Source organism: Haliotis rufescens, unplaced genomic scaffold (genome assembly GCF_023055435.1).
Source record: "Haliotis rufescens isolate VD_foot unplaced genomic scaffold, xgHalRufe1.0.p SCAF_23, whole genome shotgun sequence".
NCBI classification, from domain to species: Eukaryota; Metazoa; Mollusca; class Gastropoda; order Lepetellida; family Haliotidae; genus Haliotis; species Haliotis rufescens.
The window spans coordinates 6453415-6471667 of NW_025963924.1; the positions used below are offsets into that span (position 1 = coordinate 6453415).

Consider the following 18253-nt stretch of genomic DNA (forward strand, 5'->3'; position numbering starts at 1 on the left):
CAATGATGACTGACATCCTGGTCGTTACATTATAACATGACTCAAGTTGTAAGTATTTGTAACAAATATAATTATAATCTTATTCATAAACTTCTTTTGATTCCGAGTTGAATTCGGTTTAAATCATGTCAAATCATATACATACATACATTATTACAGATGATAATATAAAGAAAGACGAGTCACTGTCGTGATGTGCACTGCACTGCCCCACCAAGCCACACTTCAATCAGCAATTCATACAACTTCTCAAAATATGTTTAATCTGTTAAGGTAACTTTGATTCATGCAAGTGGTTGAACCCTGCATAGAAATCGGGACAAAAGGGACAGGCCTGCACTGATACCTGGAACATTCAGACGGGACAACTTGTGTCAACAAACATCACGACTGAAGGGGGAAGAGTCGACAGATTAATTCCCAGGTTGTGTGTGGGTGTGTCGAACAGTGACACACCAGTCAGCCTTAGATTTCAGCTTCTCACACACTGGGTGTGTTCGTCTGTGACTCCGGCCATTATTCAATATAGCATACCTGTCAGGGCACGATATGTGGTGTGCAGTGTTGAAACTTCGCAAGATAAATAAGTTTATTTTACATTGTTGGGCTGCCAGGACCCACAGACTTTAGATTTGCTTTTTTTTGTTTTTTTGTTTAACGCCGCACTCAGCAATGTTCCAGCTGTATGATGGCGGTCTGTAAATCTGGACCAGATAATCACTGATTGACATCATGAGCATCCACCTACGCAATTGGGATACGATGACATGCATCAACCAAGTCAGCGAGCCCAACCACCCGATCCCGTTAGTTGCCTCTTACGACAAGCATGAGTTGCTGAAGACCAATTCTAACCCGGAATCTTCACAGGAAGATTCTTTCTAAGATGCACGCCTTGACTGAACTCTCCAAGCCCTCACTGAAAACATGCAGTTTTTGTGACAAAGCAATAGACACGTAAATAGTGGGTGGGTGAGTGAGTGGGGTGAGTGAGTGAGTGAGTGAGTGAGTGAGTGAGTGAGTGAGTGAGTGAGCACAGGAGACATTAGGGAAGGATGAACAGGTAGTCAAAGACGGTAGTCTCTACTATCACAAGTGATATGTTATCAGTTGTATCGCCCTCTTGGTATGTTTATACAATTACAAATCTGTGAACTATGGACTCTAGACTGACACCAGTCTCACACTAACAAGGTGATTTCTTGTCAGCCAAAGACAATATCTGACCGACAATTAAGAATTTAGAAACTTCCATTTTAAACATTTAATACATCAGCCATGTTCAGATTAGCATTCAGTTAATTAATTTTAGTCGAGACAGACCTTTTTATCTATACAAATAAAGAATAATTTTTTTGTTATTTATCTAAATATCGCTACAGTAAACTACATTTATAAAGAACATGTTTATAACGAACTGACCAATATAACAAACTTAATTTTTTAGTCCCGGCCATTTATTGTATATATGCTGTATATATGCTTATAACGAACTACGGTTTTTCCAAACTAAAATTAGTGGTCCATTTGAGTTTGTAATAACTGTAGTTTACCCTATATAGTAATCCTTTTGAGTTGACATATAGATACTAAACTTGCCAATCAATGACATCCTTAAACATAATCCAGCGAAATTCACATTAATATGAGTCGTTTTCTCAAAAAGGTTCACATGATATCAAAGAATATTTCAGTGAAACAAGCATTTATCAATTGATCATGGGCACAGGGACATGTTGACAGTATGTAAAGCCCTGGGCGACGCCCAACACACTTAAGTACATGTGGCCACGGGTCCTCATATATAGGCCTTCAATCCAATTCATAAAAGGCCGAATGCTGGACAAAGGAGAGAACCCTAGCCACACATATTCTAAATACTGTAGTTAATCTAGAACGAGACCGTCTCAGAGGTTACCCAAGATAACCATCTAAAAGAATTAAAAGTGGAATAAATGTCCATTTCATGAGTGTCAGGGGTCAGGAATTTACAAGAAGGACATTACGATGTTTTACTTCAAGTTCAAAGAACTCCCAGGGAGAAAGCACAGGGTGTTTTTTTTAAAAGCTTTTCTGCTGCGAGGAGTCGGGTAATAAAATTGTTTGGAGGAAGGCTTGTACTCGGTTGTACATTAACGTGGGAGTTTATCATGTGTGGACAAAAGGAATTGGGGGGAAAAAAACATTTACGATCTGGTTACCGGCTTGTTCATCTCACCTCCACATAAACGCAACAGGTTTGGGGAATGTGTGCAGTGACACAACCAGCGGGCCAGCATAGCGAGGTGGAGCTCATTCACCTTGCCCTGGTCATGTCATATTGTGTATCTGCTCCCCACGCTGCACACATCCCAGGACTTGGGTCTCCCAACAGGGCAAAACAGCAGAAGCATGGAACATTATATCAAATAATGTGACAGTTCAACATTGTAGGTTCAAATTGATATAGGAAACTTATACAGACATGTTTGGGTCTATACAGTCTCTGGGTGTGCCAACTGTAGCAGATTTTAGTGTCACTGTATGGAAACTTGTCTCCTGAGCTTACTAAACTAGGAATAGTGGCTAAATTCACAGACTGCAGTCTATGATCATTTACTTTGCCAGGCATATCAGTTTTCTGCTGTGCTTACAAGACTACCTTTAGGGTGGTGTCCGAAACAACTGCCTGCCCGCCTGCCTGTGGCTAGCAACTTTTCTGTCGGGCTGCATGAAATTTTTCTCAAACTCCCAACTGTCTGACAGACAATTTTAAGACTACTTACATATTCAGTTTTATTATAACCCCTTGTAGATTCTCAAGTAATTGTTTACATTATCAAGCTGAATCAAGAAGCAATGCATCTCTTATTTTTCGACTTTCAACTATTTTAAATGTCTGAATGTGGGCGGGTAACTTTGAAGACGGGCAGGCAACATTTAAGGGTCACGTGCCCTACTGTCTTGATGGGTTTTAAAATTATTTTAAACACTGCTTAAGGGGTATTGGCAAATGTTTGTTGAAACGAGAGTAAGAGAAATAAGATCTGATTTCTAAAGACACATTGCACTCAATACAGCTTCTTTTGAAATTAATCTAAAGTAAAACAGACTTTGACATCTTTAAAAGTGTCCGGCTGTTCCACTATTTATTACTTTGTACAGATATAGCTTGCAATAAACAGAGCTTGAGTGCATGAGAAGAGGCCGCGGAAGGCTCATTAAGTCTCTATTAACACCAGCAGACAGGTAGGAGCGTTACCTGTCCCTACCTGTCAGCCATGTAGGTCTTCAGGTGTAAACTGCCAGATCACCTGTTGGGAAGCAATCATCATACACCTGATAACATGAATCATGCACACCTTAAGTTGAGGCTATTCATTCCATACTCGACAGATGTAAGTTGAAATATGGTGGACTTTGAGCATATGCTTGGCAAGAGTCAGACGGTTATGTATACTATCTCCTTGACAACTAGCTATGTTTCAAATCTTTTTTGTTAGCTTTTATAGCTGTGATGATGTTTTAAATGATAAGGGCTGTAACGATGCACTGAGGAGCTTTATAGTACAATATTACCAATAGGTACTTTGTGCCACAATGTGAGAATTGGATAGGGAGGTCATATAGCTATACTAACCTCACATATATCACCGTCTATAAAGCGACCCTATGTATAAGGCGACCCCCCCAGTACAAGCCTTCAAAATTGATATACCCCGTCTATAAAGCCAAAAAGCTATAAAGCACATCACCAGCGCATACACAATCCCTACATTTGCAATAAAAACATGTTTGTCTTCCACAGAAAAACATCGTAACCCTTCAGCGAAACAAACAGATCATAACAATTAAACATGGTCAATACAAATTAAAAATTTGAGAAAAAACATCACTAGACATGATGATTTACCGATTAAATTGTATTTCCTGTTCTGCTAGGCATTGTTTTACATGCAGAGATTAAGATTACCATGTGTATTGTCTTGTAAACGAAGCCGGAAGCAGCCATCAGCTGTTTTCTCGGAATCTACCGGTCACACGGTTAAAAGGTAACCAATAATATAAACTTAAAGAATTTTGATACAAAAGAGCGGAAGAAAGTGCATCTGAAACTATTATTTTATCTGGAATAATTTATTCCAATATCATGTTATTTTAGTTGCAGCTTTACTATATATATTTGAAATAAATCAATAACCATAAGCGTCGCACCTTGGAACAGCTGAGCGTAATTGCCGGGTATTTTTTTGCATGGAAAAATTTGACCAATCACCGTCGATGCACGCGCGCCCTTGATAGCAAAAACTTCATGTTGACATATAATAGTCAAACTACAACAAATACGATTTTCATTGAGTTTTCTATCCACTAAAGTTCGTTTCAAGGCGTCAATAGCGGTAATCTGACTGTGGTTGCTGTAAATAACGGTAAGTTGTGAGATCAACCGATCACTTCACACACGATTTTGCTGAAATGAATGTAAACAAAAAATATTGAAAGAAATTTTGAATAAAGTTAATAAAATAGATTACAAACATAAGTTCAAATTTACAATGAACCAGACAGTGTAATTACATGATTAGTTTGCGGTCTTCAGTACGGATTTCTTGACATGGTATTTCCGGTGTTACTTGCTCATGGTACTGTCTTTGTGTTGGGGGAAAAACATCAAAACTCTTCAATACTGTGTATAAGACGACCCCCCTTTGCCAGCCCCCTAATTCTAGGTACGACAAAATCGCCTTATACACAGCGATATACGGTAAACCGTCTGTGTTGATGCACTGACAGGCATTACGGGACTATAACACCCATAGAGTGAGTGAGTGAGTGAGTTGGGTTTAACGCCGCTTTTAACATTATTCCAGTTATATCACGGCGTGTCAGCTTAATGTGGGAGGAAAGCCCGAAGTGATGCAGGTCTAAGACGTTTACCACTTCGGTGAAACCCACGAGCACGGGTATGGTGCTGACAAACCTAGAAACATAATTGGGGCGAACCAGGATTCGAACCCACAATCACAGGTTTCTGGCGTGCCCAAGGGACGCAACTCTGCACATTAATCGCGGCGCCTTAGACGACTGGGTCACCCGTGCCACCCATAACACCCATAGATGTTATGTGCCATAATAGGAGAACTTTATAGAGGCCAACTAGCAACATTATATTATATCTATATCGGGGATGCAACACAACCTGATACATTTACCAGCCCTAATAATGATAACATATAAGGACAACCCTTAAAACTCCTGAAGTCCTTCTAGCCCTTGAGAACCCTTAGCTTAAGGCAAAGTAATGCCAAATTGAATCCTTGTAATTGTATATAAAAGTGCATGCAAATTGTATGCAAATGAATTGTGCAAATCTCTTTTCTAAAGGAAAGTTCAAGTGTTCATGTGCCATTGATAGTTAAACTGACACAATTTCACTAATTATGATTCGATGGGAACTTAAATCTCCCCAATGATCACAGTATAGCCCTTCTTAACAAGTTTGTCATTTTCATGATGTTTCCATGTATGGTATCTCAACAAAGTGTCTTGTTGACGATAATGATTATCAGTCCCAGACAAATTCTGCAGTAAAATTACCAAAATTCTGCTGCTGGTATGACAACATTCTGAAGTAAATTCTGTGGTAAAAACAAAACTATTTCCCCCTAAAGAAATAAATATAAGCTCATTTTTTCAAAAATTCAAATCCAAATGTGACAAGAAATAATTCTACAAACTGTCATTATATACAGTTATCATTTGACAAGACAGAAAGTTATGCAAATATATAAGCATAGTTTCAATAGATATATAATTATGATTTCATGTAAACATAGTTAATGTAATCATAATACCACAAGAATGTTTAAACGTCAGGTTGTTTTTTTCATAATTTGTATGATTGAATTACATGCTAAATGTTTGGGCATCATTCAAGTGCAACATTTGATAGAAATGCTTGAAAACAATGAAAATAAGTGTATTGATTGAAAAGAGGGAGGCAAATTCCATGACTTTTCTGCAATTCTGCGGTGAGTTACATTTTCTGCAAATCTTTCTGCAATTGTGGAATCACAGAATTCGTCCGAGATCGGATTGTAGCACTGAAGAATATGCTGCTAAAACTAATACACTGCCTTTTTTAAACTTTGATCCAGTGCAATACCTACAACAAAGCATTGTCATTTCAAGGACAACCATTCAGCCCACAGCTCAAACAAAAAGACAGCCATTTTTTAGGAATATATACTTGTAAATTCCGTTTGACTCTGTACATCATCATGACATGACCTGTGGACATGACACCTCTAGGCCAACATTCCCTAAGTAACCGTAATCCCATAATGCCCTGCGGTTTATACGCACATTATCACACCCCTCCAGCCAATCATTCAATCTGACTTTTGTTTTATCAGGCCGTGAATCACTCAGCCGTGGGCTATGTACAATATTCATACAGCATGTTTGCAGCTCACATATACATTTGTTGACTGATCAAATCGCAGGCAGATAGATATGACTCATGCTGGTGGAACAGTGTTTGATCTTAATGGCAGCTCTCGAGCTCTTTCACCTGTGGAAATCACAGATCCCTAGATAGGGGTCAAGTGTCATATCCATCAAGGCATTATTACTTTCCCAGCAAATACGGGGCCCATGGGTCAAATGGACAAATACTGAAGGAAACTCAATGATTCTCATAACATTCCTGTACAGGCCACTTGATAAGCAATTCAATTACAGTGGTAGCTTCCTTCATGTGGCAATATTAAAGGATTACAAGCACATCAGTTTTCGTAACGGTTTATGATTTTGTTCAAACGACCCATCACGTTGTTCAATTTTACATCGCAATATATCAGTTTTGGTTCGTTGGTTCGTGTTTACTTGTATTGATGTTCACAAGTCTTCAGCATCCCATGCCTGTTGTAAAAGGCGACTATGCTTGCTGTAAAAGGCGACTATGCTTGCTGTAAAAGGCGACTATGCTTGTCGCAAGAGGCAACTCATGGGATCGGGTGGTCAGGCTCGCTGACTTGGTTTGAAGCATGTCATTGTATCCCAATTGCGTGTACAGATGCTCATGATGTCAATCACTGGATTTTCTGGTCAAGGCTTGATTATTTACAGACCACCCTCATATAGCTGGAATATTGCCGAGTGTGGCGTAAAACAACAAACAAACAAATGATGTCCACAACTTCAATCAGTTCAGACGACATGACATGAAGTGACCAAGATATTGCTTATATAGCATTTTCAAATATACTGCACAGATTTACCAGACACGAAATCCTGCACCCAGAACACATAAAAGTTAAGCGTGCATCCACATGGATGCAGAAGATCTGAACTAATGTTTGAGAATGAATGTAGCTATTTAGTAATTTAGGAGCACTGAAAATTGATTTCTGTAATCATTAAAAAAAAGTACAATACACAGCTGAATGCTTCATGCATGACTTTCCAGTGCAAACACATGGGGGGTGGGGGGGGGGGAGAGACTCCATATCTATTGGTAAATAACAGCCTCTGGGCATGTTAGAGTGAAACAGTACATCGGTGCTTCGGTGCATCGTGAGTATTCATGCGATGATACACATTTTTTTTATGTATCGATACAAGACAATACAGTAATTGAACTACAACTCACTTAATCAGCCCCCAGCATTTTCGTCAGTCACATATTGCAAAATACGTTGTAATTAGCATTTCAAGTTCACCATTAAAAACAGCCTCTTTGAACATATGTCTACAGCTAGCTTTCCTTTTGAACCTGCTCTGAAATATTTATAGTCAAGAATTTTTGGTTTGTCCTAAATATACATATTGCGATATGTATCATGGCCAATGTATTGAGATACATATCGTATCATGACCTGGCTGTATCATTTCACCCCTATGGATATTTCTCTGGGACCCTCATTTGGTGGCTTGGGAGCCCCACCTTACACCTGGGACCCTCATTTGGTGGCTTGGGAGCCCCACATTACACCTGGGACCCTCATTTGGTGGCTTGGGAGCCCCACCTTACACCTGGGACCCTCATTTGGTGGCTTGGGAGCCCCACATTACACCTGGGACCCTCATTTGGTGGCTTGGGAGCCCCACCTTACACCTGGGACCCTCATTTGGTGGCTTGGGAACCCCACCTTACACCTGGGACCCCTACAAGTAGAGTCCGAGTTCCCTCGACCCCTAAATTAAATAACCCCAGTAAATCTTGACAGTGTTCTAGTTTAAAGTCATATTTAACTGCAGTGGAAATAAAAGTGAAATTTTCACTTAATCATATAATGAGACGACTTTCAAGTTTGGACAGCATATGTACAATGTAAACGCTACTTTCCTTCTTTATAAATATATGTATATTTGTAATGCGCCAAATCCCCACATGAAAGCATGCTCATGCAGGCAGGGAAACAACAAGTACCATCTATTAACATCATTTGGTTTGATGTGCCCCCGACACTCCACTCTCTGGGCAGAAGCTCTAACACTATACAACGGAGGCGGTATTAAACTGGATGTCCGTTTATACTCTTAACATCCAATTGAAACCCAAGTTAGGTTTCAAACTGCGACTTGAGGCAAGATAAAAACACCTACAGGGACAAACAATGATAGACAATTAGCTCTCCAGCACTTGTTGAAAGCATGGCGGGGGTGGGCAACGTTTTCAGAAGTCAAAACAATAAAGACCCAAGGAGGATATAGACGTATTTGTCATGACATAAATTCTTCAAATGTTTCCGTCGGATCCCTTCAGACCGGGAGAACACCTTAAGAGGTGAAGGTAAACTGGCAGGACATGCAAACAGAACTATTTTGGTGGGAAGTTTCCGCAATTACTAAAATTTAACTAAAAGCTGATGGCACACCACTTTCATTATTTGTTCTTTGCAAGATTGTTTCTATTTTTATTTATTTATTGGGGGTGGTTAGAGATTTCCTGATTAGTAGCATGTTACTATAGATCTACTTCATCACATTCCTTATCTAAAAAAGCTGGCAAAAAATAGAAACAGACAAATGAAAGTCTCTGCTAATTTGAGGCTCAGGAAAGGAAATTAACCTTAAATCTAAGATCAATAACATGTAACGATTAATCTCTCCATCACTTAATGATCTATTTCTGCCATTAGAAACATTCAAATCATTCTGTCTCTGGGACTACAAATTAACTACTTCATAAATGAAGTCACAAAAAATCCAAAGAACAAATAATCAATTTGTTGTGGCCAACAGTTTAACAAAATCTCTTTATGTTCGAGTCATTTATTATTCACCTTCAGGTGACGTAAGAGGTTAGGGACTTAGCATGCTAAAATTTCCAAGCCTTCCAAACTAAATTCAAATTTTACGAAACCTACTAAGCATGGAGGCCGGTGAGCAGAGCTGGGGCGGCCCGATGAAATCCATGTCTGATTTGATGGACGATTTGTAAGTTTTCTTTAATTGAGCAAGTAACCTAGCGATAGAGGGGTCATGCTGGCAACCGAGCTGGTGTCACGGAAACCAGTTGTTACCTAACATCTCAGTATTTAGACAGCTGCTTGCATTATGCTATCACATTTTCCATCAGCAATCACTCCAGCAGTGCAGTCGTCGATGCTGCACTCGGTGTCCTATCCGGGTGCAACGACAAGTCAATAACGTATTGGATCCCCGTTTCTTCAAATCAATGCTCCACGGCAGCAGTGACTGCCAGCAATGAAGTCAAGGCTTCGGACATGAAACGGGAATAACCAGCCAATATTCTCACTGCACAAAACTGACACGTAAATAGGTTTATTTTGTACCTTTTTTTCACAGAAAACAATTATTGTTTGGAAACAAGATCAAAACCAGTCTCTTTCAATGACGCATGTTAAGCCTAGTTTGCATATGGCTGTTTAAGTGGCAAACCTACTTTTCACTGGTTTATTTTCTAAACATTAAATGTACGGCATTGATTCTCTATACAAGACTATGAGAAGGCATTAATCTTAAAGCAATGCATATGACGGGGCCAATACTCTGAATAAACCAAGTGCAAGTAATATCAATTATTATATTTACTTGTGTGCGCTGGAAATTAATGCGATAAAACTAATGAGAACATAACATCATTTACATGACAATTCTGAAAAAAATAATGATAATGCAACAATATCTTGAATCTAACGCTAGTTTTGAAACTTATAAGCATTAGAGCTCCAGTTAAGATGCATATTTTATTAAAAAAAGTGTTTAAAAAACCACCATTACTCAATTAGTTTTGAGTTGCTTGTATACAAAGACTTATGAAAAACTTTAAGAAAAATATAGTATAAAAAACACTTTGCGTAATTACCCAATGTATCTGTTTCAACTTGCGTACCTATACTACCTGTATTTGTTTATGGATCTTTATTTACTGATCGAATGCAGGCACACCTACATGAACTCTACTGCGGTAAATAATGCAAAGAATGGCACTACATCTTGGTTATTGTTAACTAGACATGTATATCACTGTTGTGTGTTCATGTGACGTATGACACACTTTGGCAGCACACGAACAAATACAAATTAGAAGTCACCTGAAACAGCAGTATATGCAAAGTGAGTGAGTGAGTATATATACGCCGCTTTTAGCAATATTCCAGCAATATCATGGCGGGGACACCAGAAATGGGCTTCGCACATTGTACCCATGTCGGGAATTGAACCCGGGTCTTCGGCGTGACGAGCGAACGCTTTAACCAGTAGGCTACCAGACCGGCCCTAGTTTATGCAGAATAATAAAGAACCATGTTTACTAAGACACCCCAAAAACTACACCAAGGGAGTAAAAATATATTGAATACCCAATGGAAACTATTAATACCCAATGTGAATGATAACGTATGTAAATACTCAATGGATCAAAAGGTATCTGGAGCCCTTTAGTGTATTTCAATGCCACTTGAGAAGTTCACTTGAACATCCTCAGAGTGATAGTATCGCTGGTAGGTGTCGTGGTAGTGTCGTGAGCGTTAGCTTGCCCAGCAGATCGTCAGGGTTTGATTCCCAACAGGCAATATCTAGTAGGAATTTTTCCCCGTAAGAACTGTTGCCATTGGCTACTGCTATTCTCTGTTTGTCTTCATTATTCTATGGCTATTTGCACATGACGAAATTAACGAGCAGCTACTTGGAAAATCAAGGCTTATTTTCTGACTGCTTGTTTGTTAGACAATGCTACTACTTGCCTAGGAACTGTCTTCATGTGGCTTATCTCTTGCTGCTACTTGCCTAGCAACTGTCTGCATGTGGCTTATCTCTTGCTGCTACTTGCCTAGCAACTGTCTGCATGTGGCTTATCTCTTGCTGCTACTTGCCTAGCAACTGTCTGCATGTGGCTTATTTCTTGCTGCTACTTGCCTAGCAACTGTTTGCATGTGGCTTATCTCTTGCTGCTACTTGTCTAGCAACTGTCTGCATGTGGCTTATCTCTTGCTGCTACTTGTCTAGCAACTGTCTGCATGTGGCTTATCTCTTGCTGCTACTTGCCTAGCAACTGTTTGCATGTGGCTTATCTCTTGCTGCTACTTGTCTAGCAACTGTCTGCATGTGGCTTATCTCTTGCTGCTACTTGTCTAGCAACTGTTTGCATGTGGCTTATCTCTTGCTGCTACTTGCCTAGCAACTGTTTGCATGTGGCTTATCTTGCTACTACTTGCCTAGCAACTGTTTGCATGTGGCTTATCTTGCAACTACTTGCCTAGCAACTGTCTTCATATGGCTTATCTCTTGCTACTATTTGAAGAGAAACTGCAGCCATGCAAATGTCCCATTTTGTATAACTCTGTATGTGGCTCACCTAACAACTGCTTGAATGTGACTTACCTAACGACTGCTTGCAGATTTCCAGTAAAGCTGCCTCTTTCGCTTGCTTCTTGCTGCGGTCATTTTCTTTTTGCTGAAATAGATCACACTGACTTATTATCTCAATTACCCCACAAAGCTGGAGGATTTTATGTGACACTACTGCCTAACGAATCTAACTAGCATAATGAGACAAATCAGCTGCCTGTGGAAGAGAGCACAAGATGGTGGACAGGGGCAGCATAGCTACCAAAAACAAGGAACATTGAACTGCCAAAACCAGAACTGTGTCACAGTCACTGCACGTCTGACATTGCTCTTGAGTGTCTGACAATTTTGATATGGTGTCAATGTCTTGCTCTCAATTATTTTTATGTACATTAAATAATATAAAAAATGGATAGAGACTTTTCTTGATGTATCTGAAGATGAGTGATCTGCCAATATGGAAGATGAGTGATCTGCCAATATGGCAGATGTATGACATTTTAAGTGAGTGAGTCTTTTGGGCCTTTTTCAGCAATATTCCAGCCATATCACAACACAGGACAGAAAATCATATCACAAGTGACATAACCCCCTATATTTTTACATAAACATACTAATATTAACCTGGAATAAGATATACTGATCAGGAGCTAACTTGAATATCAGCCTGGAATATGATATACTGCCAAGGAGATAAATTCAATATCACACCGGAATAAGATATACTGACCAGGAGGTAACTTGAATATCAGCCTGGAATATGATATACTGCCAAGGAGATAACTTCAATATCAGCCCGGAATAAGATATACTGATCAGGAGCTACCAACTTGAATATCAGCCTGGAATAAGATATACTGCCAAGGAGCTAACTTAAATATCAGCCTGGAATATGATATATTGCCAAGGAGATAAATTCAATATCAGCCCGGAATATGATATATTGCCAAGGAGATAACTTCAATATCAGCCTGGAATACGAAATATTGCCAAGGAGCTAACTTGAATATCAGCCTGGAATATGATATACTGCCAAGGAGATAACTTCAATATCAGCCCGGAATAAGATATACTGATCAGGAGCTACCAACTTGAATATCAGCCTGGAATAAGATATACTGCCAAGGAGCTAACTTAAATATCAGCCTGGAATATGATATATTGCCAAGGAGCTAACTTCAATATCAGCCCAGAATATGATTTATTGCCAAGGAGATAAATTCAATATCAGCCTGGAATATGATATATTGCCAAGGCAATACCTAGAATGTCAGCCAGGAATATGATGTACAGACAAGGAGATAACCTGAATGTCAGCCAGGAATATGATATATTGCCAAGGAGATAACTTGGATATCAGCCTGGAATGTGATACACAACTCCTTACAACACCTATTGAGCCACATCAAGAATGTCCATCTATTTGTCCCTGTAAATAGAACATGTCTCCGACCTATCAGCAGGCCATGGAACAGTGAAGCCTAGCATTTACACACACTTAATAACTGTATGATCTATCAGCCATTGTTCAAGTCTGACAATCATCTTGCAGAGTTGAAAGTAGCCATGTATGGCTGTTCTATTGATTACGGCCATACATGCTATTCAAAGCCCAGAACTACCCAAAGACATGCTCAATCGATTCTTAGAATTTCTTGCAACTCTGATCAATCCCCTCATGAAAAGAGCATATTCCTTTTCCCACCTCGACCCACCACGTCCGTGTCCGTGAAGTGTAGGATAAAGCTATCTTGCTTATATCCCTTTGCGGCAACCAGCCCTTTGCCTCATTGAATATACACTCAAGTGTAGTACTTCATGTCAATGGCTTTTCAATAGGGTGTGTCACTACCGCCAATATCAAACGAAGCGTAATGAACTAGATTTCGTGTAGGCACTCGTATATTACCTCCCTTGGTGCTTGTGAATGACATGTTTGATATCAAGTTTAGTCATATACATATATAACATTACATCATGTTCACATCGAAGTCGTTAAATTGTTTTGTGAAAAAATATTGTAGGTTCAAGAATTACGATCTCCCCGAAACAGATTATTTACATGGGGTTGCCATGGCAACCTTCATGTCTTGACAGGTGGCTAATTATGGAGTACCCTACCAACCATATTGGAATCAACAAGCATGGCGTTGATTATACAGGGTTAGCAACAGAGTAGCAAATGTCGACCTGTAGCTCCGGGTGTGACAAACTGCCATGTGGTATTCTTTCCCATAACGTGTCCCCGAGAGAATTAGATAAATACTTCTTTGAAAATTATAATTTAGATATTAAAATAATTATTAAGTGCTTATGTAGTATTTGAAAGTATTAAATAGTACAAACATCTTGTAATTGAATCACCAGAAGATAAAAATGAATGTACTTGTTTTACCTTTGAACATGATCCCTTGTTGTTTATAACTGGGTTCTGTTTGCAATATCAGATGGGGAATCTAATTACGTTTGCATGGTGGAACCAGTTCCTTTACCAGTGCAACATTATGCGTACTTGAAACCAGTGTTCCAGAAAAACGGATAGGCCAGCTGATACTTTTCTGACGTTAGACACTTCTTGTGTGTGTCTGAGTCTTCATCTTGTACCATAGCAGTTTACTTGTAGGTCTTTATAGAAGTGGCCGAACCTGAGGTCGCTAGCAGGACTCTGAACATTTTAGAACTCCTAACCCCTGAAAAGCCCTTTCCTGCAATCTTGACTTCATTTGCCTCAATCAGTGGTGATTTATGAGCATATAAAGACGTTGTTGTACACATTACAAATTGGCAGTCAGTTGTTATTCTACCCAGATTATCAACATATATCTTTCTTGCAAATTACAAGATTCATGAGCAGTGTCCAATTAAAAAAATTAAACAAACATGGAGAAGGGTTGAAATTTTGACTAGCCAGATGGGCCATCTACTTTACATTTCAGCAAGCCCTTTGTAATTTTAACTGGCAACGGGCTAACGGGCCAGCAGTTAAATCGACCCCTGTTGACCATCCAATCATCTTAATTGTCTCTTTGACAAGCATGGGATACTGGGTATCTCTTCCGTCTGTAATCCCCACAGAATGGGATACACCCATTTATCATGCCATGGCCAGTGTTACCGATAAGATAAACCAATCTGATAAACTTGGAATGACTATCCAATAAATACTACCAGGAACTACTTTCAAGATCTATACATCAATGCATTGCCGTCTTTCTCAATTAACTATTGACTAACGTTCCAACATGCTTGGATACTGATTTCCCAATGTGTCACTGTGTTTCTGTAGAAAAACAGGGCTGCAAGAAATTTGGAACTATATAATACATTGGGCAAGTCACTCAAACATTGTATTCATATGCTGTTTCTAAAGCTATTTTAGGCCCAACCGGTTGCTTTTTAGTCAGGGCGGGGGTGGGAACGAAAAAAATAAATGTCTAGCTTTATTGAGTGAAATTACATCTTAAACATCCATTATTTGAAGAATGACATTTTATTATAACATGAAAATTTCCAAGATGTGTGTTTTTGTGTGTATTGTATGCATTTTAATTATATTAATGCCAAACTGTTTCCATTGATGTTACTCTTCTCTCATAACCTCCGGGTGGTTTCTGTACATTTAGCTATTTAATGGATTATTAACCTTAACCAAGAAGAATATAATATGCATGTTATGACTGTACAGAAAGTTAGACTTAGATAAACAACTTCTCTCTTTCTGTGTTTCCATATCGCATGAGGAGTAACAAAATATGTAATATGTTCACCACAGAACACTAAATTATTGACATTTGTTGGGACAGGGACCCCTGAATTTCATGCTTGACGTCAAAACACCTGATGAAATGTTGTACAAATATACAGGTAGCAATCAGCTTAAGATGCTGCTGCTGCTGCTGATGTAAGGGCAGTGCCCAGGTTGTCGTTCAGTGGCAGTTCTCGCAGCAACTTGGGCTTTCAGCAATAACATCTAGGGAGCTGCTCAGTCGTGACAAATCGTTTATCTAGCCCCCATGAAAAACTCTACCAACCACATTGATCAGTGAAGGAGAAATTCATGTTCTTCCCTCTAATTCATATTCTGGAATAGTGTCATTAATTATTACTGACAATGAGGGTGACGGGCACGATGGTGGCACACAGTACCAGTAAGTGGCTGAACTAACCGACTGGGATGGGCGTCAGGACGGGAAACATGAAGTGGTACAATGTAATGTAGTGTGTGTTAGTGTGTGTTAGTGTGTGTGTATGATTTTGTGCAGCACACAATACACAAGAATGTTACGCTGCTTTTTGCAATATTCCAGCATTATCATGGCTGGGAACACAAGAAATGGGCTTCACTCATTGTCCTATGTGGGGAATGAACACAGACCTTTGGCGTGACTAGCAAATGCTTTAACCACTAGGCTACCCAACTGCCACTAATAAAGTTGAGTGTAAGGGATATAAGTCCTGGCTTCAGACAAGGCTCACTGACTTGCTTGATGCATGTCATCGTATCCCAAATGCATGGATAGATTCTCACTGGAGTGTCTGGTCCAGATTCAATTATTTACAGACTGCCGTCATAAAGCTGGAATATTGCTGAGTGGGGCATTAAACAACAAAACAAAACATCAAGGCTTGTTGAAAGTTTCATAATACATGTTTTTCATAATTTTTTGAAATATCATTTGAAGTCTGGTTATTAATTTGATATTAACTATTTGAAAATTACACCGAAAGAATGCTTTTGAATGAAGATCTGTCTCTGTTCCTATTCATGATCAATCATCAATCGATGAACATTTTTAGATACCATTAATCAACATTGAAGTCCCAACACAATACTTTCTACATCCTGCCTCATCCATGCTGCACTAATTATGTAAATAAGCAACGAAGTGAAGAAAATGTCACAAACCATGCTTCGTACACATGGATATAGATATAAATATTGTATCAATCCATGGAGTGACGTCTCATGTTGACAGTTGGACTGCATGACCTCACCCGCTGCAAGGGCAACAGAACACTTATTTCAGCGCCATGTGACCACCACAGCCTACAGAAGATTGTTTCAGATTCCATTATCTCGTTTCATATTTCTCAATTTTATTGAAATTTGAAATTAAGACAAGAATCCTCATATTTACTAACCTAAACAATCTTAAACACTCACATGATCTTAGAGTTACCTGCCCTTTGCTGCCTTGTGGTGGTAATTTTCAAAGGGCAGGTAACTCTAAACATTTTTTGGATAATTTGTGTTAGAAAATTTAGGGGGACCTGGAGGTCTTCATGTTTTTCACAATGTTATTTATAATCTAAGGATCCCTTTAATCTTGGTGTATAATTGGTCCCATAAGGGAAACCCATGCTTGTCACAAGAGGTGAGTAACGGGATCAGGTGGTCAAGCTCACTGACTTGGTTGATGCATGCCACCATATCACAACTGCGTAGATCAATGCAAATGATGTCAATCACTGAAGTGTCCAGTCCAGACTTGATCATTTACAGACCACTGTCATATAGCTGGAATATTGCTGAGTGCGGTGTTAGACAAACAAACTACCAAAACAGTGACAATTGAAGCTGTCAAGAATTTCTTGCTTTTTGAGTCACACAGTATTCATGTCTGCAGCACAATTCTACAAAAAACATTACCATATTCCTGACCCGGATTCTGTTGCCTTACGAACAACAGCTAGCTTTATTGACGTTCAGTTCAGGTGGATAATGATTTATAATCTGACTCTAAATTCATATGTGGTAGCTTAGGATGAGTAGCCAAGTGGTTGAGTGATTTTGCTTGCTTTGCAAAAGATACGAGTTTGATCCATGTGGGTACTAAATTGTGACGTCCATTCTTGGTGTTCAATACAGCAGTACCTATAATCCTCCTGCTTAAAATGTGTCATGTGGGATCCTAGATAATCTTGACAAGGGACATGCCCTGTGTTCATTCTAGACTTGTGGGTGCATAGCCCACGATGCACTTGACTACACAAAGGCCATTCAGAGAATCGGATTTGTCACTGATGAGTAGAAACCTGTCTGTTTATAGATCTTGTTTCCGTTTGTGACCCTAACATTACATTAGGACATTAATATGGAAACAGGAGTGTGCAGTTTCAGTAGTTCTGAATTCTACACCATTAGGTCGAGACCTAAACATGGTTTTACTGGCCATGAATATGGACTGTATGCAGCTTTGATAGTTCAAGAGAGATATAGGCCCTGCACAAAAATTGGGCAAGTATCAATGTTGATACATGTTTGATAAATAATCTGCTCCATATTTGTCAAAGATCAAGCAAATCTTGATCAGCCATTGACAAGACATTTTAAGTGAGTGAGTATGGTTTTACGCCACATTTAGCAATATTCCAGTGGGGTTAACCAGAAATGGGCTTCACATATTGTACCAATGTGAGGAATCGAACCCAGGCTTTTGGAGTGACGAGTGAA

The 18253-nt window shown here is 39.2% G+C and overlaps 1 protein-coding gene across 7 annotated transcripts in view; it reads right to left on the minus strand.

The window, feature by feature from the left end:
• The window catches only part of LOC124146549, a 174586-nt gene that overhangs the window by 40243 nt on the left and 116090 nt on the right, over positions 1-18253 (minus strand). For all 7 annotated transcript variants that reach the window (XM_048401732.1, XM_048401734.1, XM_048401733.1 and 4 more), the window contains one exon: positions 11833-11905. In XM_048401732.1, the coding sequence (XP_048257689.1) occupies positions 11833-11905 (73 nt within the window). The remainder of the gene's footprint in view (positions 1-11832; positions 11906-18253) is intronic.